This window comes from Gasterosteus aculeatus, chromosome 14 (assembly GCF_964276395.1).
Source record: "Gasterosteus aculeatus chromosome 14, fGasAcu3.hap1.1, whole genome shotgun sequence".
In the NCBI taxonomy this organism is placed as follows: domain Eukaryota; kingdom Metazoa; phylum Chordata; class Actinopteri; order Perciformes; family Gasterosteidae; genus Gasterosteus; species Gasterosteus aculeatus.
In genome coordinates, this window is record NC_135702.1 from 9,552,922 (window position 1) to 9,562,065 (window position 9,144).

Sequence of the window (9,144 nt, forward strand, 5' to 3'; positions counted from 1 at the left end):
TTGAAAACACGTGCTAAAAATGCACCTGGGTAACAGGTAGGGTGGGTAACTAAATTATCCAAAATATAATCAGCTTTTGGAACAATTGTTTTGGGTTACATCTGGTGGTACAAGGAATGTATTGCCGTCCAATCAGATCAAGCTTGTGGCTGTTTTCCTTCAAATAATGACTGTGGCCGCTCGCTCTTGGAGTGCAGGTGAGTGTGAGCTATGCAGAAAGGTTGAGGTCTGTTTGGACAGCTTGCATAGAGGCTCACTGTGAGGCCAGTTCACTCTATTTTTGAGTTTGGAGAATTTTTCTTTTTAGTCAGATTTTCTTGTGTTAGACATGACAAAAATCCAGGCTTTCTTGATTTCTGACTCGCTGACTAGTTTGCGAAAGCCCTGCTTCACACAGGGTTTTATGGTCATCAACTAAATGTTGGTCCATCACGTTAAAGGACTATTGTAATTTGAACCTTATACTTGGGGTTATTTTAAGATATCTGGGTGGAGCGTAAATGTACAATTACAACTTGCCAAATGAAAAACATTGTCACTGTATTCAGTGATTTCACTGCTTTAAATCTTCGATACTCAACACTGACACATGCCCCTTTGGCAACAAGCTATGTAAAGCAGTGATGATTCAACCAAAAGATTCTCCTACGCTGTGCTTTTCAGACAGAAAAGCCTAATCAGCTGCATTACAGCTCTTAAAAGATCACTGTTTCACATAGAGAATCACTAGTGTGCCATAGGTAACCTCAGCATTTTGTTAAAAAATTTGGCACATGCTATGTGAGTTGGGATTGTGTCCAACAGGGCATGTCTATATTTGGCTTTGTGGTTCAAGCAGAAGACTACTTGTTCACCTTATAAGGGGCTGTGAAAAAATGCAAGTGGACATTATAAGGCCATCCCAGGATGAGAAGGATAAATGTTGAGCCTCTTGACAACCACAATCCCTCATTGTAGTGCGAGTCCTTGGGAAAGACCCAAACACCTCGCTGCTGAGGGACGGCTGAACGCCTTTGCAACTAAAACGGTGCCGTTAGCGTTGAATCACGTTCATTAGGGTTTCTTTTCATCAGTCGCTAATGTAAGTCAATATTGAAAAACGTATTTATGTAGATTATGATTTGCATCAAGTGGTTGGTTAATACAAAACACACGTATCAACGCTCAAATTTGTTATTATTGTAGTGATAATCAAAGTGTGGTGATATGAGGAATGGTGAGTAAAAAAATTAACTTGTGGCATTTGAATATACAGTGTATGTTCCAACAAAGCTTGATGACTCCTCCATTCATGGGATATTGCTGCTCTCAAGTGGACATGAGTATAACTACATGTGGATTCATGTCTGAAATATCTGCAAAGGATATTTGTCTGAATGTGTGGTTCTTTTTCTTTAGCCCGCTACTAAATTATTAAACATCATTATAACATTCTAAGCCATCATATTAATGCTCCAGAAGTCAGGCTACGTGCAAAAAATATTCTGAGATTAGTTACTGGCATAGTTCAATTTTAAGATTTTAATTTTCCATATAATTGGATGTAAAAATGTCCATGTAAAAAATGTGGTGTAGAATAAAACGAGCAGTGACAATCGGAATCACGCCAGATAATTACACTGTGTCCGTCGAAAAGTTTGGCTTTTTTATTGTATTGTTTTAGTTTTTTTCTATTCTTTTAAATAAATTACTTGAGTAATCGCATGACGTCAGCAACAACGAGAACAAGGAGAGTCTCGCGATATTTACCAAAGAGGTCAAAGTTAACATTGGCCATGTGTTTATGTTGCCGCATCTGCTCCGGCACTCTTTGACACCGCTACAGTTTGCGTTATATTTACACAACTTTATGAATTCCGCGATCGAAAGGCAGAGTTGCGTCTTTAAGGGTTCGCTCACGTTTGGTCTACGGAAGTTGTTTGTATCTGAATAGTCTCGTCTCCGCGTTAGCTTCCGCGCTTCGGCTGACGTGCAAAGTCTCCATCCTTTAGCTGGACGATGGCTTAGCGTGACATGTTTAAAATCCGACCGCTGCTGAGTGCCTTAGGTAACAACCGACTGACGTTAGAAAGACGCGGTAAGCAGATCCACCAACAGACAACGCGCCGGCGAACGGGTCCAGTCTGCAAGACGTGGTCGTGTGTGTTTTCCAGTTCCTGTTTCTTGTTAACGTGCCCGTTTTGTGTGTTGTGGTTGCTATAGTTATGTCGCCGAAGTGTGTTACTGCGTCACAATCCCATTTAACCTCGCAGAACACGAGTGTCTATCTGACGGGGGGGTCGTGTATCGGTGCGTCCTGATCACGGATGGTTTCCTCACCCCTCCACAGGTGCCCCTCGCACGTTGCTTTGCATGATGAGCGAAGGACCCAGAAGCGAGGAGACGGCCAAGCTGCTGAAAAGAGCCAATGAGGAAAATGACGACTCTGCTGAGATGGCTACAAAAAAGTTAAAAGCAGAAGGAGATATTGTTGAGGATGAAAAGAAATGTCCCAAAAAGAAAGTGGCCCTCCTCGTGGCGTACTCTGGAAAGGGGTACTATGGCATGCAGGTAGCTATTTTAGCTGCTTCTCCTGTCCAAGCACTTAAAAAAATAATATCTTGTTATACGTGTGTGTGTGGGTTTTTTTTTTCTGTGCTTCAGAGAAATACGGGAACGTCTCAGTTTAGGACCATCGAAGATGAACTTGTCGCTGCACTCATTAAATCGGGTTGCATTCCCGAAAACCATGGCGACGAGATGAAGAAGATGTCCTTCCAAAGATGTGCCAGAACAGACAAGGTATGACTCCGTTATCACAGGAGTACATTTAATTCATAACCAACCAACTGTGTGCCATGTTGTTGATTCTGGGTAATGGGTGGTGGTGTGATATCTGCATCCACCATCATCATTGTTGTTATTGTTGCTTGTTTCAGGGTGTGTCTGCTGCTGGCCAAGTGGTGTCCCTAAAGCTGCGGTTGATCGAAGACACTGTTGAAAAAATCAACGAGCATCTACCACAACAGATCAGAGTGCTCGGTGCGACATTGGTTCTAATAAAATCTACTTTTATTGATTATGAGACGGTGTTAACATTCAGCCATATTGTTCCTTTCCCCCCCCATCAGGTCTTAAACGTGTGACCCAAGGTTTCAATTCCAAAAACAACTGTGACGCCCGTACATACGCCTACATGCTTCCAACCGTGGCCTTTTCCTCTAAGGACTATGACACTGCCGACACGGCAGCTTTTCGCCTGGAGCCAGAGACGCTTCAGAAGGTAAACAGCCTGTTTTCGCTCTACAAAGGCACCCACAACTTCCACAACTTCACTTCTCAGAAGGCTCCGAGCGACCCCAGTGCCCGCCGCTACATCACAGAGATGTTTTGCGGAGAGCCGTTCATGAACAGCGACACGCAGTTCGCTGTGATCACCGTACGAGGCCAGAGCTTTATGCTGCATCAAATCCGTAAGATGATCGGCCTGGTGATCGCGGTGGCAAAGGGCTACGCCAAGGAGGAAGTGATGGAGCGCAGCTGGGGACAAGATAAGGTGGACGTTCCCAAAGCTCCAGGACTGGGCCTGGTCCTGGAAAGGGTTCACTTTGACCGGTACAACAAGCGGTTCGGAGGCGACGGGCTGCATGAGCGGCTGGATTGGGACCTCGAGGAGGAGGCCATCAAGTCCTTCAAGGAGGCTCACATCTACCCCACTATTGTTATGACGGAGCGCCAGGAGGGCTCCATGGTCAGCTGGATGTCCACACTTCCCATCCATGACTTCGAAGCTACAGCCACAGCTACTGAATCACAAGACAATAAGGAGCAGAAACAGGTATCCGGAAGTGTGATGATATTCACATGAAACGATGATGTTTGGTGGTTTTTAAAAATATTTGGTTCATGTTTGCTCTCCTTTTCCCACAGGACAATGCAGATTTGGGAAATGACTCTGATTAGGTCTCCCTGCAGGCAGAAAGAAGAAAAGTTTTCAGAACAAAATATTCTCTATTTTGTTGGGAATTCCCTTTTTTGTTTTATTGTATCTTCCAAGATTTCCTTTTTTTTTTAGTGATATATTGTTTCTCTTATAAAAATATTATTAAACAAACAAGACGATAAAATCCTGTGATCTTTATTGTACCCTTAGTTCATAACGTTAATTCGTACCTGGATCGGCTCCACGCCGAAAATTATTTCGGATAGGTTGGGATTTTTTTGCAATGCAATACTCATAGCACCTTGCCTCAACTCCACTTTGAGGTTGGGGAAAAAAGAATCAGCTGTGGGTAATTATGAGGGTTTGTTTGTGAAGTGTATGTTTTGTAATACTTAGTGATCAGTTATTTATTGGGCCCATTCTCCTCAAATTTATAAAGTAAATAAACCCAACCTTTTGATTGTGCTAATTAAAATAACCGTTGGAATGGAATAAGAACTGTATTTTATCACAAATTGTGACAACGCCTTCTATTGTACAGCTGCAGTAGCAGTAAAAATTATTTTACACATTATATAGAATCTGTTTTATTCCTTCATAGCTATAGTAAAGCAAGACAATTTATTGGTGATGTTTCGACGGATGTGTTAAAACAGAACGACTTCACCCTCCCACCACGAGGCGGCGACGCAACAATCGAGTGTTCACGACCAGTGCTGCATTCACTAACCTATGGAAGAAAGTGGAAAGTAGAACTCCCACCTCAAATATATTTGCCGCCCAGCTATGTCTGAAAGTGATCAAAAATCATAAATATGTATGCTATTTGTATATTACGTAAATCTTTACATGTTGATATTCAAGGAACGTTAACATTTTGAATATCACGAACAAAAGCTCCGGAATGGTGTTTCCAGGATGAAAGTAGTTAAGATGACGTATTCCTCAAAGGTAACGTGAACGCAGCACCATCTAGCAATCATGGCGCCTTCCAAAAGACGCAACGTGATTTTGAGGATAACAGCAGAACAAAGCGGAAAAAGGGCTAAAATTGACCTAAATACCAAAGTCAAAGATGTACTCCAGGATAAAAAAAATGCAAACGACGTGTTTGACATCCTCGAGCTCCTTGAGGTAAATAAGCAACTACGTTTACACTGCTATGGGACCCGACTTGAATACATGCTGGTTAGCCGACGTTAGCTTTACCCACAACAAGCTGGATGTTAACGTGCGATACGGTGCACGTGTCTTTCATTCTTTATGTCATTTTGCAGTCGGAAAAAGAGAAAGACGTGGTCAATGCTGTCAATGCCTGCAGCAAATTGTTCAGCACCTTGTTGGAGAAGAAAGATCTTTTTTTGGGCAAACTGCCTACAGGGGAAGAGGAAGAGGCGTTTATTGGTGAGTAACGACACGGGTTAATAATAATAATAATAGTACTTTACAAATGAACGCTAGTTATGAGGTGGGTGTTGTACATCTTACAGGGTTGTTTGTGCTGTAAACCGGACAGGAACGTGGTAACAAACCTTCACTGTGGTTCCAGGTCACACAAATCTGATAGTTTGTGTTTTTTTTATTTCTGTTTCAGGAGGGTTGAGCGCGGAGGAGAAGTACCGGCTGTTCATGCGACAGCGATACAGCAGCTGTGTGGAGATGCTGCTGGAGCACCTCGACCACGAGCTGTACAGCGTGAAGGTGAGGAGACCCCAAGCGTCCATGGAAACACACGCACACACACTCACTCACTCACTCTCTCTTGGCAAAGAACAATTCTGCTCTTACTGTAACATTTACTATAAAGTCCACTTTAAATCTACTTGGTTCTTACGTGTAAGACCGTGTGGGCGTAAAGTAGTAACCGCTGGTTCTCTTGGGTCACGTAAAACCATAACCCTCTGAATCCAGGAGAGCGCCCTGTGCTGCCTCATGAAGTTCGCTGAAGGAGAAGGACGGCATCCCCTCGAGGACTTGGACTGGAGTGAACACTACAGCTTCCCAAGAGAACTCCTCCAGGTAGGATTTTGGGTCATACAACCGGGTTGTATATACTGGGAATATGAATATACATTAACTGCTCCTTTATGTGACTTTATATATTTCCCAATTTTTTTTTACCAACACAAGAAATGAGGCAGTATTCTTTTTTTTCTTTTTTATCATCCAGCTTTTTTGTCATTAGTGGCACCGTCGCTCTATGACGTTTCTATTATTTCCTCTCCAGGGAGTGGTGGACAGGCTGCTGAGCAGAACAACAGAAAACTCCATGCTGATCTCCAGGTTCCAGGAGTTCCTTGAGATGGAGGACGTACGCTATTACGTCATGAGTTCCATCCGTGAGAATGTGGGCAAAGTCCTGGCCAAAAACAAGGGGGTAGGAGAACCGTTCATGTTTGTCACCTTTGGTGTCACATTGCCTTTTATCTAATAAATGTCCCCTGGTGCGCCGGCGGCTCTCTGCTCGTCCCTCTCAGGCGCTGATTCCTGTATATCAGAACAACGTGTTCGCCCTCATGTCCAACATCAGCATACCAAGCCAGGAGTCCGGGCTCACCAACTTCATGATCAAACAGGAAGGTGAGAGCTGCTTGTTATCAGTGCCTCAACATTGCCGTGTGGGGAGAAGATGTTGTTTTTATTGTTGTTATTGTAGTACATGAATGCTATTTATTAGTCATTCAACTAATGTTGTTGTTTTTTCTAGCCAAGCACGATGACTGGAAAGTTGCTAAACTGAATGTAAGTGAACTGTTTCTAATTAGACAATCACTTTTTTTAATCAAGATAAATCCTGAACATTATTTTCTAATGTTAAACTTCATAACAGGAACACAAACGTGCCTTTGAGAAGATGTGGCTGGGCTTTCTCAAGTATAAGGTATTCTACACATCTGGATTGCACGTCCAACTGTTTATTTGATTTTTTTATTGAAATGTATTCCCCATACAGATCTATAACTCTGTGCCATCTCGTCTGTCTGTTGCAGTTGCCGAGCAACATGTATAAAAAGATCTTGGTGATCCTCCATGACTCCATTTTACCCCACATGAGTAAACCCACACTGATGATTGACTTCTTGACGGCTGCCTATGACGTTGGTAAGTTGTGTGTGTGACTCAGTAGTGACAGGACTCTTACATCTCCATGTGAAATGACCAGTAACTGCTTTAAAATAACCATGGTGGTGTTTTTTCATTGGATGATGGCTCATAAAGAGGAATTTTGTCATGGATTTGTTGAACAGGTGGGGCTATCAGCCTGCTGGCTCTCAATGGGCTTTTTGTCCTCATACATCAACACAACCTGTGAGTATTTCATGAAAATTCTATTCTGAATCTATTAAAGGACGACACTAGACTGACACATGTGTTCTAATTGCATACAATACTTTACCATGTGTTGTGTGTGTGTGCTTGCAGAGATTACCCAGATTTCTACAAGAAGCTGTATAATCTGCTTGAGCCCTCTGTTTTCCATGTGAAGTACAGAGCACGCTTTTTCCATCTAGCTAACCTCTTCCTCAGCTCCAGGTAAGAACATTTTAAACCTCTTATAGTTGTGTGCACGTCCTCCTGGAGCACTGGGCCAGCGTACAGTTGATAAGATAATTATGTTTGTAGTGGACCAGCAGTTACTGATTTGGTGCTAAATTTTCCAAGTGAACCGCACCTAAATATTGTTGCCCCAGTAAGTTTAAAGGGAATTTCTATGGAGAACGTGATTATCCGATCCAAGCTGATTCTATGACCACTGAAAGCCACTTGGAACCGCTGTGCCTTCCTCCAGTCACTTGCCGCTGTATCTGGTGGCTGCGTTCGCCAAACGCCTGGCTCGCTTGGCTCTCACAGCACCGCCTACGGCCCTCCTCATCGTGCTGCCCTTCATCTGCAACCTGATCCGGCGCCACCCGTCCTGCAGAGTCCTCGTGCACAAGCCGAGCACACAGGATGGTGAGTGACAGTCACTCTCCTGTTTGCGATCTGTTATTTCATGTGTCTCAACGTGCTGGGGTTTTAGCTGGAGAGGCAGATTCATTACATTGACGCACATTCTGAGGAAGCGTTTCAGGATGAAAGCGGAGGTTTGTTTCTATGCATTTTGACAGAGTTTGTGGAGGACCCGTATCTAATGGAGGAAGAGGATCCTGCTCAGTGCCGCGCCTTGGAGAGCAGCTTGTGGGAGATTAAGGTGTGTACAGCGTGGGATGGTTCCGGATTCACAAATGAATCATCCCAGACATGGTATTAAACAGAGCTATGAAGTGTGTACGGCAAGGGTTTTAACTGGAAAGCGAGAGGAGGGAATGTCACATGCATTCAGGTAACGGAAGCCTACTTCATTTTCAAGTATCATCCTCTGGTTTCCTGCAGACACTGCAGAGTCATTACCACCCAGACGTGGCCAAAGCTGCAGGCTCCATCAACACGCCGCTGTCGGGACTAGAGGACGACATCAGCGAGCTGCTGGAAAAAACAACATATGAGGTAATGTGACTTCAACATTAATATTGTCTATTAGTGCATGCGTTAATAAGTGCTAATACTCCTCTTATGCTCGGCCATTTGAGAGGCATCAATAATGTGTCCCACATTCTCGTCCCTAGCTGATGGAGAGAGACCTGAAGCAGACACGGAAGACTGTCCCCCTGGAGTTTGAAACTGCCACACAGTTACTCAAAGGAGGGGGTGATGTGTTAGGACAGCACTTCTGTCTGGGTTAAAAGCAGGAAAAATGACCAACCTGTAATTGGTACAAGTTCTGCATTTATGGGACCAGTTCAGACCGTCTAGCCGCTTGGCCTGGACACAAAGTCTTCTTGTTAAAAGCAGCAGCAGCAATAACATACTTTCATTTAACCTGGAGTTATATTTTTATTGTTTGGTCCATGACAATTAAAGTGTAATTGTTGTCAATCAATAAAAAACATTTTCAAATTTCATCGTGAACAAATCTTTCAATTTTTGTATTTTATTTTTACGTTTTTCTGACTGTTAAAAGAAGTTTGTTACAGATTACAGAAAGTTTTCTTTCTTTTTTTTATGAATCCGGAAGAAAATAGCAAGTATCTATAAAGTAGATGCAAGAGATGGTTGAGATTAAGTCCTGTGAAGCTCATTTTTGCCACTTTGCTGTGTTAATAAAATGAATTTGAATAGACCTCTTAACGTGAACTTAAGAGCTACACGAACACGCCTCTGTCTCCTAACGAGAGGTTATT

General features: G+C 43.1%; 2 protein-coding genes across 3 annotated transcripts; both read left to right on the plus strand.

The window, feature by feature from the left end:
* The first annotated feature begins 1,548 nt into the window (after positions 1-1,548).
* On the plus strand, positions 1,549-4,106 carry pus1 (pseudouridine synthase 1). 2 transcript variants are annotated; one of them, XM_040198082.2, is made up of 6 exons: positions 1,549-2,077; positions 2,330-2,550; positions 2,644-2,781; positions 2,919-3,021; positions 3,111-3,817; positions 3,910-4,106. In XM_040198082.2, the coding sequence occupies exons 1-6, from the start codon at positions 2,014-2,016 to the stop codon at positions 3,940-3,942; spliced, it is 1,266 nt and encodes a 421-aa protein (XP_040054016.2). In that variant the 5' UTR covers positions 1,549-2,013; the 3' UTR covers positions 3,943-4,106. The 2 variants fall into 2 exon arrangements, with proteins under 2 accessions (XP_040054016.2, XP_040054017.2); XM_040198083.2 differs by having other exon boundaries at positions 1,738-2,140.
* Positions 4,107-4,823: 717 nt separating this feature from the next.
* On the plus strand, positions 4,824-8,865 carry noc4l (nucleolar complex associated 4 homolog). The gene is made up of 15 exons (XM_040198080.2): positions 4,824-5,056; positions 5,200-5,326; positions 5,517-5,623; positions 5,834-5,941; positions 6,150-6,299; positions 6,400-6,502; positions 6,630-6,664; positions 6,753-6,803; positions 6,913-7,024; positions 7,171-7,231; positions 7,346-7,456; positions 7,713-7,876; positions 8,032-8,114; positions 8,297-8,410; positions 8,530-8,865. The coding sequence occupies exons 1-15, from the start codon at positions 4,904-4,906 to the stop codon at positions 8,644-8,646; spliced, it is 1,596 nt and encodes a 531-aa protein (XP_040054014.2). The 5' UTR covers positions 4,824-4,903; the 3' UTR covers positions 8,647-8,865.
* Positions 8,866-9,144: the final 279 nt, after the last annotated feature.

What these genes read in the sequence shown, in the direction of transcription:
- pus1 (XM_040198083.2), top strand. Translation starts at nt 2,014, where the DNA reads ATGTTTAAAATCCGACCGCTGCTGAGTGCCTTAGGTAACAACCGACTG. An exon ending in AGTCTGCAAGACGTGGTCGT is followed by an intron (nt 2,141 to 2,329) that starts GTGTGTTTTCCA and finishes ACCCCTCCACAG; the next exon opens with GTGCCCCTCGCACGTTGCTT. An exon ending in AGGGGTACTATGGCATGCAG is followed by an intron (nt 2,551 to 2,643) that starts GTAGCTATTTTA and finishes TCTGTGCTTCAG; the next exon opens with AGAAATACGGGAACGTCTCA.
- noc4l (XM_040198080.2), top strand. Translation starts at nt 4,904, where the DNA reads ATGGCGCCTTCCAAAAGACGCAACGTGATTTTGAGGATAACAGCAGAA. An exon ending in AGAGGAAGAGGCGTTTATTG is followed by an intron (nt 5,327 to 5,516) that starts GTGAGTAACGAC and finishes TTTCTGTTTCAG; the next exon opens with GAGGGTTGAGCGCGGAGGAG. An exon ending in CAAGCCGAGCACACAGGATG is followed by an intron (nt 7,877 to 8,031) that starts GTGAGTGACAGT and finishes GCATTTTGACAG; the next exon opens with AGTTTGTGGAGGACCCGTAT.